This window comes from Pristis pectinata, chromosome 4 (genome assembly GCF_009764475.1).
Source record: "Pristis pectinata isolate sPriPec2 chromosome 4, sPriPec2.1.pri, whole genome shotgun sequence".
Classification (NCBI taxonomy): domain Eukaryota; kingdom Metazoa; phylum Chordata; class Chondrichthyes; order Rhinopristiformes; family Pristidae; genus Pristis; species Pristis pectinata.
In genome coordinates, this window is record NC_067408.1 from 81,158,313 (window position 1) to 81,177,666 (window position 19,354).

The following is a 19,354-nucleotide window of genomic DNA, read 5'->3' on the forward strand; positions in this document are numbered from 1 at the left end:
ACTGAAATCCAAATCATAAATAGGACAGAGATAACCTGCAGAAAGAAATATTTTAAACTGTAATAACCTGAATAAAAAAATTAGCAAAAATACTTGCCACTCCACATAATCCCAATGGTTAATCAGCTGCTAGAACAAATAACAGATACATATTCATTACTAACAGCAAATAACAAAATTACTACTAATATATTTCTAAAAACTATAGGGGAAATTCAGTAAGTGATGCAAAGGAAAATAATTTGAATTTTATTTTGTTTACAGATTATATGAAGTACATTGTTTAGCATAACAATGACACAGAAAATAGTTTTGTTTACAGGTACAGGGACATAAAACTTCTTTCTCAGATCAACTGGCTTTTTAATCAGTTAATATTTTATCCCAGTAAAAAAAAATCTGCACCCATTCAAAAAATTCCCTTAGCTGCCCTTCAAAGTGGATTAAATCCATTAAACAATTCAATTGCTCAACAGTTTATATTCCCTCTCAAAGTCTATACAATAAGCAATTATTAACATTAATACATGTTCTTCATTTTTTTTCATAAACGTACACATTTTATCTATTGCCCCTTCTCCATCATTTTTCATTATTCTCCAGAAGTAAATTTTTCCTCAGAAACTCTGACCAACATCAGGCCAGCATGATGACAATGTACAACACAGCATCCGGCTGTACAGTACAATGAGTACATAAGCTCAACCAAAAGCACAGCATTTGTTGTCAGTGCACACTTTTGCAGGTTTCTTAAACTCCCAATGTCAAGAGTACAAATTAAATGCCAAAAAAGTTTCTGACAAGACAAAAACGCAAAGAAATTTCATCCACATACAATAGATTTATGGTACTCATGAATTACATTTACAAAGCACTACAAAGAGACTAGTGCACTGTTGCAATATCTGGTTCACGTTAATTTAGAAATCATGATGGGGAGAAGATACTCAAATAAGCACTTGCTATGTTAGATTTAATTCCATGCATTCAAATTCTGGTATTTTAAGCAGATTTAAAAGAGATAACAAAGTTTATATTGTTTTTATTTTGGTAAAGAATTGGGGGTGGTGGTGGGGAGTCAGTTACGCTCGGAAAATAATTAGTATTCCTAAGCATTCTTGAATGATTTTAACAAATGTATTGTTTAAAAACATTTAACTTGAGGATAGAATGTATAACTTTACATTAGATGACCTTTTTTAAATAATTTAAGTAATGGTTAACCACTGTTGTATAAATTATTTAGTACCATATTTTCTTTTTAAATAACATAATTTCCTCTCTTTTCATTCAACAGTGTCCTATCTCTTGAGAATACATTGAGGATTTAGTCTGCAAGTTATATAATGATATGATTTGCAGATCTTCCATTTGAAATTTGTTTAAACTCACATGCCATTTTAGACACTAATGTACATGAAGCCCATCTTATTATATTTCAAAACTTTCAGGATTCTGTAGAAATCTGACGTTGCACACCGTTTTGAAGTTCAAACATTTTATAAAATATACAAACCTGATATTTTGCCATTATGCTGCATTTTTCTGTTCACCTTCATCTTCCAATTTAATCCTGTTTTGCAAGTAATCATGTGAAGACTTCTTCAGAAGGTTACTCCACATTGCATATTTTCCATCAGTCATTTCTCTGTACTTTAAAAGTAGCACCTCCCCTTTTGCATTTATGTTAGAAAGATTTAATCAGACAGAAAATACTAACCTCTGTTACTGACCCCCATTCCAGTGTGACCAGATTGAGGTAATTTGTGTAAAGCAGGATAATGCTAACCACCTGAGTTATTTTAAAATATAATTTTTGTAGCTTATGCAGAACAGACAATGAAGTTTTTAAACTTGCTAACTGAAAATTAAGCTGCAGTGTACTACAGAAAGCACTGGACCTTTTTTTTTAGAAAACATATAGTGCTATTTGTTTTATTTATACAAGATACAGACATTGGCAAAATATAATTTTGGAAAAAAATGTGTACACTTGTAAAAACATGAATAATGTCATTCTTTTTACACAATATCTGGAAAAGTAAATTAGCTGAGAGAATTCTGCCACCACGATGCATTGTAGACCACACAATACAGAGGAATGAAGCACATCTGGAAATACAAGTAAAATGTGGTAAGGCGCAGGAGGCCTTTAGGCTCAATATTATATCACTGAAGATTTTTTTCTTTTTTTAAAACATGAAATTGTAATAAAAATTGAAATTCAAATAAAGACAGAAAACATACTATTACCATAATACATTGCAGCTTCAGAAGCATATTGGAAAAATATAACTATAGCTCAAACAAAAAGGAAATTTCAAAATACAGAATATGCTGAAAATGTGTTCAGCCAGTTAGCAAGCAAGCACAAAAACTGAAGCACTCCAACAAAACTGAGCAATAAGACAAACTGATAAATGGCCACGTTTGCCATCAATAGTTAATATGAAGCTAAATTGTTCTTGAATATAATAGCTAACTTGGGTCCAGTAATTATAATGGCAGGGATCATGAACTGCAGCTGACTGACTGCAACGAGCTTGTTACTTTCATCTCTTAAAAGAGCTGACACCATGTTGCAAAAAAATGTCCATTTAATGGATTTCCAAGTCAAAGGACATACAACTTTTCAATTCAGGATAAAGCTCTAATCCATGACACAATACAATGAAGAGAGAGAAAAATTAGTTCAGTAATCAGCATGAACTTAAGTTTCCAAGTCTTTAACAATTAAAGGACACAAATACTCCTTTTTGTACAACGAATGTAATAGAAGCAGATGCTTTCTAAACTGAAGATAGTTCATGATAAGCCCTCCACCAAAACAACATCTTTGTGATGTCGAGAGATATGCTGGTTCTTTTCGGAAGGCCTTCGGAAGCCCTTTTTGCAGTAATCACAACGATGGGGATAGTCCTTTGTGTGAATAGAAATGACGTGTCGTTTAAAGCCTGAAGCGTCGGTAGTGCTATACTCACAGTACTCACACTGATAAACTTTTTTGCCACTGTGGGTCTTCATGTGCTTCTTGAGCTCAACCTGTTGACGAAAGCCCTTTTTGCAACGTTTACATCTGAATGGCAGATCCTTGGTGTGGACTGAAAGAATATGCCGGCTAAGAACAAAAGGGTCTGCAATTTTAAAATCACAGTGTCTACACTGGTGCAGTTTTTTACCCTTGTGAGTTGACATGTGTTTCTTGAGCTCCGAGGGTCGATGAAAACCCTTGTCACATACCTCACACTTGTGAGGATAGTCCTTGGTATGGACCGAAATAATATGGCGCTTCAGATCACTGGAGTTAGAACTCCTATGATCACAATGTGTACATTGGTGGGTTTTATGTCCCTGATGAATGGCCGCATGCTTCTGCAGTTCTTTGGCATCCGTGAATGTCATTAAACAATGCTCACACTTGAATGGCAGATCCTTGCTGTGCTTTGTTTTCATGTGGGTTTTGAGGTTCGAGGCATCTGCTGACTTATAGTCACAGTACTGGCACTGGTAGGGTTTCTCCCCAGTGTGGGTTCGCATGTGTTTCCTCAGTTCTGATGGATGGCGAAAACCCTTTCCACACTCCACACATATGTGAGGGAAATTCTTGCTGTGCACAGCCAAGAGATGTCGATTCAGAAGCCCCTGCTCGGCAGTCTCATAATCACAAAATTTGCACTTGTGCATCTTTGTAGCTCCCTTCTCCCGGTGAACCAACTTATGGGAAACCAGAGCTCCTGGGTGAGTAAACCTCTTACCACATTCATCACACTCATAGGTCTTCTCCACCTTGTTCATGAGCATGTGGCTTTCCAGATGGTTGTGTAAACTGGTTTTCTTGTTGGTAGTGTAATCACAGTCTGTACACTGGTATTTTTTCTTGGTCAGCTGCTCTGGATGATTCTTCATGTGCCTCTTCAGAAAGCCTCTGGACTTGAACTTTTTTCCACAGATCATACATGGATAAACAGTAATAGGATGCCCATCAGGCCCTATGATGATTGCTGCATTAAAATAAGGAAATAAAAGTCAATTAATTGGCATAATTGATAACAAGGATGTAGAAATGGGAGAAGCATCATCAAAATTCTTTAATTAAGTTCTAATTCTTGGCATACCTATTTTGTGTACATCTTTAAGAAAAACCCTTTCATTGCAAATTTCTTGTCCCCAAGTGCAATAAATGAAATCATACCAGCTTCTTAGAATAAAAATAAAATCTCAATGTTCCCCTCCAGCCCCAAACATTGAGAAGGTCATCTGTGTAGATAAAAATACTGGAATATGGTGGAGGTTGGAGGAGTGAGAGGTTAAAGGAGAAAATGAAGACATGATACTCAATAATGCATTTTATTGTTGGCTTGTCAGCTAACCTTAACCAGATCACCATTTGCTCAGCAGTGGTAAGAGGAAATGCAGTGAGGGGAAAAAAATAATGGATTCCATTATTGTCAGCAATTCACCCAAGAGATCTGGAAACAAATGTTGATTCTTGGACACATAAAAACAGCTGTTAATTTAATCTTGTAAATCAGTTCCATTTACTGAATATATTCCCAGCATCTGGGCACCTCAAAGTGCCAACCCTTCACAGAGCTCCACATATTTTTCTTTGCTGAACACGCATATGCATTTGCCCATATTTGATAGTAATTTGCAAAATCCACTTTCCAAAAATATCACACAGCAACATATTGAAATGTTAATGCTGCATCACAAAGTCAACCATCGAGTCATAAAGCATAGAAAATGGTCCTTTGGCCAAATTCATCCTTGCCAACCAAGGTGCATTCCTAAGCTAGTTCCATTTGCCTGTCTTTGGCCCATATCCTTCTAAACCTTTGTTATCACTGTACCTATTCAAAAGTCTTTTAATCATTGTAATTGTACGTGCCTGTACCACTTCCTCTGGCAGCTTGCTCCATATACCCACCACCCTGTGTCAAAAACTTGCCCCTCAGGTATCCTTTAAATCTTTCTCCTCTCACCTTAAACCTATGCCCTCTATTCTTAGTCTCCCCTATCCTGGGAAAAAAAGACCACAACTATCCACCTTATCTATGCCCCTCATGATCTTGGAGGTGTGCAGTAGGTTTCTACAAAAATACATGGAGGTGTAAAAGCACCAGGAGGCAGAAATTTCAGTTTGTGATCAGCACATGACAAACATCTGTCCACATCAAAGCTGCCATCAAGAGAAGATTAGTGATTTACCTGCAAAGACCTAAGATGATTTTGTTTCCAAATAAAAGAATGGCCAAGTTTCCCGCACCAGGAGACAGAAATTTCAGTTTGTGATCAGCACATGACAAACATCTGTCCACATCAAAGGTGCCATCAAGAGAAGATTAGTGATTTACCTGCAAAGACCTAAGATGATTTTGTTTCCAAATAAAAGAATGGCCAAGTTTCCTTAATCACTCCCTCATATCTTCGAGAATAAATTTACTACAACAATGGCAGAAGCAATTAATTATTCAGTCAGTGAATAAAGCAATATGTGATAATACAAGATAGCAGTTAAAATGGAAGAAGTTAACGGAATGTATGCTTTCCTCGTATCAAAAAGAAACCATTCCAACTACTTCCTAAGCACGTCCCTCCAAGTTTGTAATTTTGCTGCTTTGGGAGCAACAGGTCAATAGTCAAATAAAGAAATATGAAAAAGTATAAAGAAAAGTAATTTATTTTTTTACAGATGAGATAGAGACATTATTCCCTGCATATGTGAGAACAAGAAAAATGCAAGATTTTGATGTTTGAATGGACTAGTTATTAAAGAGCCTTACAAGAAATATGCCTTCAATGCCAGCAATGACTGAGCATTAAAAAATTGAGGAGAATTCAGTACCTGTCTGATACTGTCTACTTTCAAGTCTCTTCCTTTTTCTTGACTTTGGTTTAACCAGCCTGGTAAGCTCAGTTGTTCCATCTGCCTGTAGGAGGTGGCTGCCAGTTTCATTTTTGTTCTCTACAGCATCCGAACTATTACCTAAGAGGACAATATTACCAGTTTCTAGCATCCATTTTATTTGGAGATGTTAGATTAATTCATACATATTCCTATTCTATATATAAAAATCACTTTCTCAATTCATTACATTTAGGCATTACAGTGCATACAAAGGAAACAGTTAAGCAATAAAAAATAGATTTGAAAAAAATTGTCAAACTCAATAATCTGGTTTGATTTATTTTCATATACTGTATAATTAATACCTTGCATTTGGGCAAAAAAAATGATTTTTGACCCATTAGTAGATTTGTATTAGTTATATAAGATATGGATCCAAAAATTATGCTGTTGATCTCACACGTTATCAATAATATAAAAAAAACCAAGCTGCAAAGTTGATCAGGTGGTAGCAAATATTTTTGCAATTTTATACATTATGTAGTCTCCCAGGAATGAACAATTTACTCACATGCAATATTTTCAAGATAGAATGGGCAACTGTCCATGAGGTTAAAAACTGGTACATGGTCTATATTATGACCTACTTATGTTGGTCAAATTCGCATCTCATATTAAAATTACTGAACTAATCCAGGATGCCTTGGAAGCAGTTTTTATTAAGTATTGAAGACTAAGTCCTGTGCTTTCATTGCACATCTACTGAAAAATTAACAAATTGTCAGAAACCACCACTCACTGGCCTCAGTTAACGTGTACCCTCAATGTGCCATAGCAACAAAAACTTTAGTTCTGTGAGCACTGATGTCAGTAAACACATTTTTTATTTGATCTTCATTGCCAAAAAAATGGAATAAATGACACCAAAACTCAAATTAACTTTTCAATCATTTAAGCTGATCTTCCCCTTTCAAGCCAAACGTTTACATTTCCATTTGTGCCCCAAATGACATTTTTTTTTGGGAGAGACATAACAATATCCTGAAGCTTTAAGATTAGGGTTATGATATTCTTTAATTAGTGGCCATATCTTCAGCAATGGTTCTTAGCTTGTCTTCTCAGTGCACTGCAGCAACGATTTTCCACAAACTTATGACATTAACTAGTCAGCATGAGAGTTCAATTGCTGGTTATTCAAACTTTATTCTAATTGGAAGCAGCATTTTGTCTCTGATCTTAACTGGTAGCTGTTTAAAAACTTTAAACATACTTACCATATGCAGTAGCCCAAGCTACAGGAACAAATGTTTTGCTAATGTCTGTGTCTTCAACTTGTTGCTCATGGCCCACTGTTGCTTCATCTTCTCCTACTATGACTTCCATGTAAACTTCATCTGCAATGTCAGCACAATCTGGGAAAACAGGTATAATAAAATCTTTCTCAATTCCTTCAAATAAGCTAATTTTACAAATTTTCCATTTAATTTTCAAAGAAAGGATAAAGCTCTAGGAACCACACGGTTATTATGCAGAAAAACGAATCTCTATTAATTATGCATTTACAAGTTACTTAGATCATTAGCATTCACTGGTAATGGAATTTTAACCCAATCAGCTGTGCAATTCCAAACTTTCTGACTGTGTACTGATCCCTGGGGAATACATCTGTATTTTCCAGCCCAGTAAACAATGATTCATCATTATTCTGGTTCATATCATTTATAAAATGATGGAAGGATTCATCAACTATGCAAATTATGACACCTATTCAACACTGTTCAAGTTCCAGATTCACTCCAGACAACACCATGGGCTTAATTCAAACAATGAAGCTGAGATAGCATCACCTGAAAATTGCACCAGAGTAAAAAACAGAAGTCACTGAGGATAAAAAGGATAACTGTACAGTGGCTGACTTCATACCTGACATAAAGATGGTTTTGGTGTTGAACACCAGTCACAGCGGCAGAACATGACAGCAGGTGCTTCTCAGCAGGCTTAAATATCAGATAACTCTCCCATGTTGTGGCTCCTGCACTCACTATGTAACATTCAATGGTTACTTCAGCAGTATAATCTTTCTGACCACCATCAGAGAAACGACTACTGTTATGAGATGTCATTGTCCTAGACAAGCTTCACTGTTCAACATCATTGGATCCTGACATTCCTTATCCAACATTGTTCTGGAGTATTTTCACCAAAAGAAACTGCAATGGTTCAAGAGGGCCAACTGCTTTTTAGAGCAATAAATGCTGATTTGTTACAGAGAAGCCGACAACAAAAGTTTTTTTCAAGAAGTAGGTATTTAACATTTATACCAACTGTACAGTTTGGGTTACAACCATATAAATGGGGTAACTAAAAGTTCAAATAAATTGAATGCATTTAAATTAAAATACATTCTTACATTTGGTCAAACCTCGAGTACTTTGATAAGTTTAAGACTCCAATTACTAGTGTTAGTTGCTCCCTCTATTCAATTCCATTTTCCCCCCCAAATCAAATTTATAAAATAAACAAAAAAAACAGGCACTCACTTGCTTGAAGGTAGCAGTTCTCCTCATGTTGTGTTGTGTTCACTATGACATAAACAAGTGTAATTTATTGATCACTTGACTGAAGAACATGTATGACTTAAATTTAAAAATTATAAAAACTTTCCCCTAAGTTTAATCAAGCTGCAATAGTACAGCAATTAGGTTTCTTAACTAGCAATCCAGTGGTTGAAAGCTGAATAAACACTTTGGCAAGGAACACAGAGATCAACAAATCTAGCAATTCTGGTCTCAAAATAATTACTGCAGCCTGGCTAATTGAATTTACTAGCCAATGGATGATTCCATAATGTGATACCATCTCTTAAAGCCCTCTTAACGACCATTTTTAAGAATAGTTTTAAGAATAGTCCCTCTTTAAAGCCTGTTTTCTCCGCCAATTTAAGAAGGACAACAAATAATGCTTGTATTACCCACATTCCAAGAGCAACCAAAATATTTTTCTGACAAGGCTTAACAAATAAATCAAGATTAATTACAATGGATTCAATTTTGCAGAGAAATATTAGCAGCGTGAATGCCTACATTTTTAAATAACTGAACAATTTCAGGATTTCCTCCCAAACAAGAAAGTCCTAAAGTAGTAGTTAGTGGTTTGCCACTGTACTCCTGATTGTGTTCCGATGCTAGACTTAGATGTCAGTGAAGGAACCAAATCTTCAGTGGGGAATTTGCATGAACATCCTACATCAGGATGCTGCCTAAGAAGAGCTGCTTAAGACTAAGTAGTAGTTAATTTGGATTTTTTTTAAAAAAGCTCTTTAATAGCTTTTGAATGTCATAAAGATTCAGAGATTTTGACATTTTTAACACATGGCATTTAGCTTAGCTGGCTATCAAAGTATCTTTGAGCTTTTTTTTTACAGGTGCGGCTAATATTATTCTCCTCTCTAACACTTGACTGCTTTATATTGTGGTAGACCCTGTAGAAGGACAATGTCCATCCATGAGAGATCAAGTCAGCTTCAAATCACAAGTAGTATCAAGATATCATCTACATTTCATACACCATGAGACCACCCACATTATCTACTACTCTAGCATTTATCATTAGTGGTCATAAATTGTATGACACAAATACGAAGTTAAGTTTATTTTAAAATACATTATATTCATAATTGGATTCTAATTGCTATTGCAAGCAATGTCATCCCACACCAGAATAGACCTTTAAACACCATTTCCCTACGGTTTAAGGAGGATCTCTGAAAGATACCCTAGAAACAGTAATCCATTCTGACTCACTCAATTGTCTTTAATTTGTTACTCTGGAAGCTTTGTACTTAAATTATGACTCTCTTAGTTCAGTGCAAAACATTTTTAGGAATCTGTACTTACTTATATCCTCATCCTCCTGATTAGGGTCATTAACAGTCATGTAAACCATTTTCTCTCGTGATATTCTGCCCACGTTGCCCTGATCCAGTAATCCGACCCCGTGATCATTGTCAGGTTCACTTTCGCCAATGTCCACAGTTCCACCTTAAATTGCAGAAGAAAAAATTCATTTTGTCCCATCATTAAGAAGCCACTAATCTCCATCACTTGCACATTTCCAAAGAATTAATTTACTACACTATGACACATCATATCATTTTATAAAAGAAATATTTACCTCCCATTCCAGCACTCTTCCCCCCCCCACCCCTATGTACATAGGTTTAACTTGTGCAGAAATTTCACAGGAAGTTTACTGATGAAACAATGCACGTAAGAGGTAAAATGGGAATTGTCAAATCATTTAAAACTTGACTCCTGCAGGTATCTGAAGGGCAGACACGGAAGCCCCAGCAATGATTAAAAGTCCATATCCAAGGGAACAAAAGAAGAGAACACTACAAAGAAAAGACAAATCAGAAGGTCATTGATCTCAATCTTTTCTTCTGTATTGCGAGTTGGGATATTCAACATTTCAAAGGAAAACTTAGAAAAACTGCATACTTTGTAAGCGGCTAAGTCAAGTTGCACAACAATTGCAGGTATACCCATGACAAAATGTGAACAATGTACAAAAGAAATAAGCATTACAAATATACACAAACTAATACATTTGACTCATCTTCATCAGCCACATTATTTCCATGTCAGCAACACAACAAAAATACTAGCAGCCTTACACAATTTCAAAGAAAATACTATGTCCAATATTTTTAACTGAAGTAACTGGTTGAATTACAAATTATGCTCATAATTCCTACTTCCCCCACCTAAACATGCTTTTTTTTGGTAGGATTCAAAACGGAATACTAAAATGACATTAGTACATCCGATTACTCACCCAAATCATCATCACCATCATCTGCCTTGAAAATGTAAACTTTAATGACATCACCGCAGTTACCATCTTCTTTTAAATGTTCACCCTGTGCTGACAGTCCACTTTCAATTTTCAGCTCACCATTCCCTCCATGTCCAATCTTTCCTCCATCATCATCCACTTTAAAAAAAAACATAAAATTTAGTATTAACCATACACACAATAAGCCCTGAAACACACAGATTAAATACGTTTTTTTTTAAAAACCATTTAGGTCCTGCATCAAAGTAATTGTTTTAAGTATTTTAATATCTTGCAATAGAGAGCATAATTCATGCTAAACAAAAATATAGCTTTCTACTGGCAAAAAAATAACAATTTCCTGAAATAGAAGAAACTTATGAAAAGTATTATTGGTTAAAACTATTTTCAAGTAAGTAAAAGCTCTCTAGTTGCACTTCAATCTTCCCGGATAAAAGTGCAATGTAATTAGCAAACGCCCCCCCCCCCACCCCCACCAAAAGAAAAGAAACAACACTAAATTAGAAACTAGATGCAATTCATCTTTATAGCCAAATGTTGGTTACAGACAGCTAGTCTGTGCTGGTAATTGTAAGCAGTAAAAAGGTGGTACCTTAATGGATGTGTTTCCTATAATTTAACCACATGGTATGCATTTTCATATGTTTTTGTAGCTAGTGTGTTTAGCAGGAATACGTGGCATTCGATGGCTTTGTTTTTGAATGTGCTAGTGATAGAGCACTAATCCTGACACTTTCACATTCAATCAGTGACCTTTTCTAAGTTAGTCAATCTCTGTGGACAACAGTGGTATATGCACATTGGGACAAAAGGGATAATGCTACTATTCACCTCAGCATTAGAGGGAAAAGGAAAAAGAAACAATATTTCAACCAAGATATTTATTATAAGAGCCAAGATGGAAAGGATTATTTAAAAGTATCAGATAAGGATAGGGTCACACCTGGCTATGCTGATCCCCATGGATAGTTAGTCACTGTCCAGGCTTATAAATGAGGAGAGAGGCCGTCACTATCATCTGCAGAAACATATACCACTATGAAGAGTGAAAACTAATGGAGGAAAGTGGAAAGAAAAATCTAAATTTCACAGAGTTGTAATCAACAAAAACCATAAATTCAGTAAAAATTCAAACCAAAATTGATGCTACAAAATACATGTCAAGGCAAACACAGCATTGCTGGAGACAGCTATGGGATAGGAATATTGAAGTGCAATGAAAATAACACAAAAAAAGTATGTACTTTTTGAGGCATTATCTGCTAAGTTTAAGATGCCTGGTAATCAATGACTATTATGCTGCATCAGATTTAAAGAAAAACTTGTGGCACTTGACTGATCAATCAGTTGGAAAGTGTGTAGTCTGAATACCGAATGAAGGAGGATGGCAATTTTACAATTATTGAATAAAAAATCCAGGATTAAACATAACAAAATGTGCACAATGAAATGATTCATTTTAATAAAATTAAAAAAATCAATGCCTATGGTTAGAAAGAGGGAAAACAAGTGAGGCACCCAGAGTCTGAAATTGGACCTTCAGGTTAAAATGTCCACGCTGATGTTTTTGCCCATCTACACTAATCCCTTTTGCCAGCATTAGGTCCATATTCAAGTGCTTGTCTAAGTGTCTCTTACGTGTAGTGATTGTATCTGATTCTACCACCTTGTCTGGCAATGAAATCCAGATATCAACAACTCTGCATAAAAAAAAACTTTCTCCTCCAGTCTCCTTTAAAATTCCTTCCTCTCACCTTAAACCTACGCCCATTTGTTTTTGATACTCCTACCATGCGAAAAAGATTCTGACTATCCACACCATCTCTGTCTCTTTTAATTTTATACACTTCCATCAGGTCACCCCTCAGCCCCTTTCATTTCAGGGAAAACAAGTCCAGCCTATACAATCTTTCCCCATACCCAAAGTCCTCCAATCCAGGCAACATCCTAGTAAATCTCCTAGCGCAAGCACATCCTTTCTATCGTGTGGAGATCAGAACTGCATACATGGCATCCTGCTGGAAGTGCACAAGTTCAGTTGTATTGGTCCTCTGTAATTAAATGGCCTACCATTATTCATTATCAAGGGTTACACATAAAACCCACTTGGGCAAGATATTTGAGGGTACCTAATGCTTGTGGAGGCACACTCCAGAGAAGAGCCATCACTATGGAAAGGAGAAAAATTGTTGAGAAAAAAAGATCATTTACAATTTTTTAAAATCTGCTGGAGCTTAAGGCACAATAAGTGTGATGACATGATCACATGATGTGCTAACAGTCAACTGCCTGGATAGCCATATATTATGAAATAAGTTATATTGAGCTCAGTTCTTGGAAAGAGATAAATAACAGGAGAAATTCGTTAAGACTCCACCCCAAATTTACATGCTTTTTGCTAATCAACACAAAGAAATAATAATCATACCCAGTGGTTCATTTTATAATAACACCCACAGAAGCCTTAAAATGTACTGATTGTTAGAGGCAACTAATTATGATTGAAGTCTGGCTTTCTAGGTCACCAAAGCAAGGTTACATAAAGAGTAAATGAAATTAATGAAGGATAAAATGCAAAGCTTTTCTTGTCAAAAGTGCAACAGGATCTAGGAGTGTAGTGCTTAACATTTGAAAGGCAACCTCTGCTACAATACTTCACTACCTCAGTACTATGTTGAATTGTCACCCTAGCTTATCATATAGAATCAAGAATCAGACAGCACAAAAACAGGTCCTTTTGTCCCACCTTGTCCATGCAGTCCATGATGCTTATCTATGCTAATTGTATTTGCCTGCATTAGGCCAGTTTCCCTCAAGGACTTTCCTTTCCAAGTACCTATCCAAGTGCCTTTTAAACATTACTGCGCTGCCTCTACCAGCTCCTCTGGCAGCTCGTACAGATCACCACCTTGTGTCAATAATTTACCCCTCAGATCTCCTCTAAATTTCTCCTCTCAACTTAAACAAAGACCCCACCCACCCGGACCATTCTCTCTTCTCTCCTCTTCCATCAGGTAGAAGATACAGGAGCCTGAGGGCACGTACCACCAGGCTTAAGGACAGCTCCTATCCCACGGTGATAAGACTATTGAACGGTTCCCTTATACTATGAGATGAACTATGACCTCACGATCTACCTTGTTGTGACCTTGCACCTTATTGCACTGCACTTTCTCTGTAGCTGTGACACTTTACTGTGTACTGTTATTGTTTTTACCTGTACTACCTCAATGTACTGTGTACTAACTCAATGTAACTGCACTGTGTAATGAATTGACCTGTACGATCGGTATGCACGACAAGTTTTTCCACTGTACCTCAGTACAAGTGACAATAATAAACCAAAACCAATACCAAACCTGTGCCCTCTAGTTGTAGACTCTCCTGCCCTGGGGAAAAATAAAGATTCTGACCATCTACTCAATCTATTCGCCTCAATTTTATAAACCTTGGCCTCCTATGTACCAGTGGGAATAAACACAGTCCATCCAATCTCAGAAGTACAGCCCTCCATTCCAGGCAACATCCTGGTGAATCTCTTCTGCACTCCCTTTATTGCTTCCACACCATTTCTATAGTGTGGTGGCCACAACTGTATACAACCCCAAATGTGTTCTAACCAATGTCTTGTACAGCTGCAAGTTGACATCCTGGCTCTTGTACTGAATGCCTCAGCCTGTAAAGGCAAGCATACCAAATGCCTTCTTCATTACTCCATCCACCTGTGTCACACTTTCAGCAAGCTGTGGATTTGCATCCCCTCTGTACAAAGCTCCTGAAGTGTCTGACATTTACACTTTATATCCTTCCAGAATGTGACTTCCCAAAATACATCACCTCACACTTGTCTGGATTAAATTCCATCTGCCACCGCTCCATCCAAACTTCCAACTGATCTATATCCTATCGTATCCTTAGACAACTTTCTCACTATCTACAACTCCACCAATTTTCATATTGTCTGAAAATGTACAAGTCATTAATATATATTACAAACATCAAAGGTCCCAGCAGCAATCTTTGTGGTACACCATTTGTTACAACTTCCAGTCAAAAAAACATCCATCCACCATTACTCTGCCTCCTATCACCAAACAAATTTTGGATCCAGTTTGCTGGCACACCTCAGATCCCTTGTGCCTTAATCTTCTGGACCAGCTTACCAAGCAGGACCACGTCAAAAGCCTTACTGAACTTTTTAACTTGCATCCATTTGCTGCCACTGAACCAAAAATACACCTATCATTTTTTAGCACATATTGAACATAAAATTAAGCATTTTTTGTTTCATAACCAAGGATGTAAACCCCACTAGTCTTATCCACCATTCATTCTGAGGAGCTGATATGATACAGATTGTTAAAATCAGAGTTAATTCTTGACCATCTTAAACCAAAACTGCCTGGTTGATTCCATGGTCCTGATTTGGCAATTTTCACTGAAGCAAATGTGTAGGTGTAGCAAGTAGTTAATAAGGCAAGTAGCATGTTGTCCTTCATTAAGTACAAGAGCAAGGATGTCTTACTCCAACATACAAGGCCTTAATAAGACTCAGCTGGACTGTGTGCAGTTTTGGTCTTCATAATTAAGAAAGGATTTACTTGCTATAGGAGTGCCACAAACGTTCATCAGGACGATTCCTGTGATGGCAGGACTGCTGTACGAGGTAATAACGGGTCAACTGGAGCTGTGTACGGTTTCGATGAATTGGGGGAAAATCTAATTAAGCGTACACAATTCTGATCGGGCTAGATTTCCTAGATAATGGAGAGGGTGTTTTCCACCGCTGGGTGCCTAGAACTAGGGGCCACAGTCTCAGGATACAGGGCAGGACACTTAAAACTGAAACAAGGAGAAATTTCTTCACCCAGATGGTGGTGAATCTGTTGAATTTTCTACCACAGAGGGCTGTGGAGGCCAAGTCCCTGAATATGTTTAAGAATGGGATAGGCAGATTTATAGACACAAAAAGGATCAAGGGTTTGGAGAGGACAAGAATATGAGAGTCAAAGAGTCGTACAGCACAGAAATGGGCCCTTTGGCCTACCCTTCAGGCCAACCTTTTTGTCCACCTACAGTAATCCCATTTGCTCACATTAGGACTGAGAAAGAGGATCAGCCATGATCGTATTGAATGGTGAAGCAGGCTCAATGGCTTGAATGCCCTAATCCTGCTTCCATTTTTCTACATTTTACTGAGCTAGGTTCTTGGAAGGAGATATATAACATCAGAGAATAAACAGCATTTCTTTTCCCCCAGAATGGTTAAAAATTCATCTCAAATTTACTTGCTTTTTGGGACTGAGCAAGATGATTAAAATTTGTTTGAACTGGAATGGCATTTTCAAAACCCTTTCACATGACACAGATAATTGCTATTCATGGCAATAGGCCATGTAGACCAGGAACACTGCCCATGCAGTTTCTAGGCCAATTTTAACAATCTTAATCACACTGAGTTCAAGATTTTCTTGTGTTTCTGGGTCATGGAAATGTGTGCAATTCTTGCTGTTACTATCTCACAGTTTAAACCATTTTAGTGTTAAAAGTACATGCTGCAAATTGTTGTATACTACAATATAAATATCAAAGCAAAACAGCAATTCAGTATTGAAAATGTGTTGTGAATTAAGTTGAATGTTTTATGATTAGGGAAAGCAAAACAGCCAGATGTTGGTGCGTCTTGCAAAAAAACTTGTATCCTTTCCCACTGCCCCAACAAAGTTTCAGGTTCCTTGCTGGTGTTAAGAGATAGGCTCAGGGCAGACAAGGACTCTGTGCATTGGGCAATAGAAGGCCAACTAAACAAAAAAGAAAATTGGGAGAAGTGGATAATTATCAGGTATGAAAACTACAAGTAGTGGAATGCCAAAATGATCAGTGCTACGGTCCCAACTATTTATAGCCTATATTAGTGACACTAAAGTGAATGAGTGTATGGCATCCAAATTTGCTGGTGATATAAAGGTAGGTGGGAAAGCAAGATGTGACGACACAGAGACGCACGAAATACTGCTGTAGAAAGGGATCTCGCACACAAAACATAAAAATCTAGTATGCCAGTACAGCAAGTGATTACGATGGCAAGTGGAATGTTGGTACATTTATTGCATGCTGTATAAAAGTAGGGAGGATTTTCTCCAACTGCATAGATATTGGCAAAATCACACCTAGATCAAGGTGTAAAATTTTGGTCTCTTAATACGTGAAGGGAAGTATTTGCATGGAAGGCAGTTTAATGAATTGATTCCTGGGATGAAGGGAATTTGAGAACATTGAGAAAGTAGGATCCTTACACTGGCATCTATAAGGATAAGAAGTGATATAATAGAAACATGAAAGGTTGAAGCACCTTACGCAGGACAGATACTGAGAGGATGCTTCCATTGTGAGGGAATCAGAAATAGAGGGTATCATTTCAGATAAAAGGGAGTTGTCCATTTAAGATGGATATGAGGGGAAATTTCTTCCCTGCCACAGGGAGAGGCGAAGGTTGAATCATTGAATAAATTGAAGGCTGAAAGAGATTTTTTTTGTCTGGAGGGGAATGAAGGATTGAAGAAAATAGAGCTGAGGCCAAGATCAGATCAGCCATGACCTACTCCTCCCATTTCTTACATTTTATAATTATAAATAAGTCTTACCAAAATTAATTTAGTTTGCATTTTCCTTTAAGATTTCAATGAGATATTTGAAAGTTTCAAATCCCCAGTAATTTTATAATATAAAATGAAACACTATGAATCAATCAACTAGTTTGCAGGGATAAAGAAACAAATTCCATTAATACTTCATTTTCCATGTGCCAAAGGCCTACCTCTCTCGTCACTTACAGGAAATCATTAAATAATCTTCACTAGTGCCTTTATTTCCTACAGGAGCCTCGATGGTTACAGGAACTGTCTCCTGACTCTGAACGTGTAAACTGCGTGTATCTATCACAGTCTCCGCAGTAGAGTCCGCCACCAGAACCTCTTCTACATCAGGCAACAAGGTGTCTGTGACTATTTCTGCTTCTGTGACTGCAACGTGCTCAGCAGTGGCCATATCGGATACATGTATCGACTCACTTGTCAGTACATGTTCAGCTACACACATGGCCTCTGAAGTAATGTCCGAAGCTAAAACATCTTCAGGGATTGTGGTCAATGTTTCCTCTGTGGCAACATCTGTGTCCAGTACTTGTTCAGGAACAATTATGGTTTCTGGTTCCTCAATAATATCAGGGCAGTGGACATCTTCAGCCACAACATCTTCAATGGCATCCTGTATTACAACAGAGTCAGTGTCGTCAGAGACAAAGTGGGATCCAGGGGCAATATTGGAATCTACAAAGACGGTTTCTTGAACTTCCACAAGAATATGGTGTCCATCAATATGTTGAGAAGTCACTTCTTGAACTGGAAAATAAAAAACAATTTTTGTTTCATTTTCAATTTTTTGTTAATATGCATAAACAAAATGTAGTTATATTACTACAAATAAAAATAAATCATAGAAAATTTATGACACTGGATGAGGCCACTCTGGTCATTTTGTCCATGACAATCAATATAAAACTATCAAGTCTAACCCCATCTTACAACACTTGGCTCTGTAGTTCACAACTTCTCAAGTACATATCTGCGTACTTTTTATATGCAATGCACTTTTTTGCCTCAACTACCCTTCCAGGCTGTGACCTGTGAACACTTGCTGCCCTGTGGTGGAAACATTCTCCTTTATTGCTCCTCTAAACCTTCAACAAATTATTTCAAATGTATACCTCCTCTATTTGAGACCTTGACTAGGAGAAATAGGGCTTTCCTATCTACTTAGTCTAGGTCCCACATCATTTTATACACCTCAATTAAATTTCCATTTAGCCTCCACTGTTCCAAACAAAACAATCTAACTTTCTCTTTTGGGTAACATTTATCAGATCATTGCCAGGACTGGAAATCACTTCTGCACATTCTCTTGTACTTTTTAACCTATAATGTGATAACCAGAACTGCATGCAATAATCAAGATGTAGTCAAACTATTCTTGTATACAATTCTAGTACGACCACCTGGCTCTAATATTCTACATCCCAGCCAATAAAGCAAAACATCTAAATGTCTTTTAACTACCTCATCTACCTGTTGTGTTATTGATAGGGATCTGTGGACATATGCATTACTTTACAGGTGTGGGGATGGAATTCCTTTCACTACCTTCCTGCCCAAGTGATCAGATCATCTATATCATTCTGCACTCTGAAGCTTTTCTCCTCGCTGTCAACCACAAGGCCAGTTTTTGTATCACCTGCAAACTTCTCTATCACAACCCTTACACTTAATTCTAAAAAAAATAGATAGTACGAAAAGCAATGGTCCAAGTACTGAGCCCAGTGGAGCTTCATTAGTAACAGTACTTCAGTCAAAAAAACACTTGTCAACTATTACCCTATCAATGCATTAATTTTGGATCTAATGTGTCACTCTTCCTTGGATTGCATGGGCTTTTATTTTTTGGACTAGCATGCTATGTGGGACCATGTCAAAAGCTTTACTAAAATCCACGTAGACTACATTAAAATCAACAGCCTCCATCAATCCTCCTCATTAATTACTCAAAAAATTCAATAAAATTAATCAACACCACCTTCCCATTAACAGATCC

At 37.0% G+C, this 19,354-nt stretch overlaps 1 protein-coding gene across 6 annotated transcripts in view; it reads right to left on the reverse strand.

Moving 5' to 3' along the window:
• Nucleotides 1-229: 229 nt before the first annotated feature.
• Nucleotides 230-19,354, reverse strand: part of LOC127569211 (zinc finger X-chromosomal protein-like) — a 32,203-nt gene continuing 13,078 nt past the window's right edge. For 4 of the 6 annotated variants that reach the window (XM_052013618.1, XM_052013620.1, XM_052013619.1 and 1 more), the window contains 7 exons: nt 17,542-18,108; nt 10,688-10,846; nt 9,748-9,891; nt 8,392-8,433; nt 7,126-7,263; nt 5,849-5,989; nt 230-4,001 (listed from right to left, as the gene is read on the reverse strand). In XM_052013618.1, coding sequence (XP_051869578.1) covers nt 2,806-4,001; nt 5,849-5,989; nt 7,126-7,263; nt 8,392-8,433; nt 9,748-9,891; nt 10,688-10,846; nt 17,542-18,108 — 2,387 coding nt within the window. In that variant the 3' untranslated portion in view covers nt 230-2,805. The remainder of the gene's footprint in view (nt 4,002-5,848; nt 5,990-7,125; nt 7,264-8,391; nt 8,434-9,747; nt 9,892-10,687; nt 10,847-17,541; nt 18,109-19,354) is intronic. The other 2 variants (XM_052013622.1, XM_052013623.1) reach the window with 1 other exon arrangement.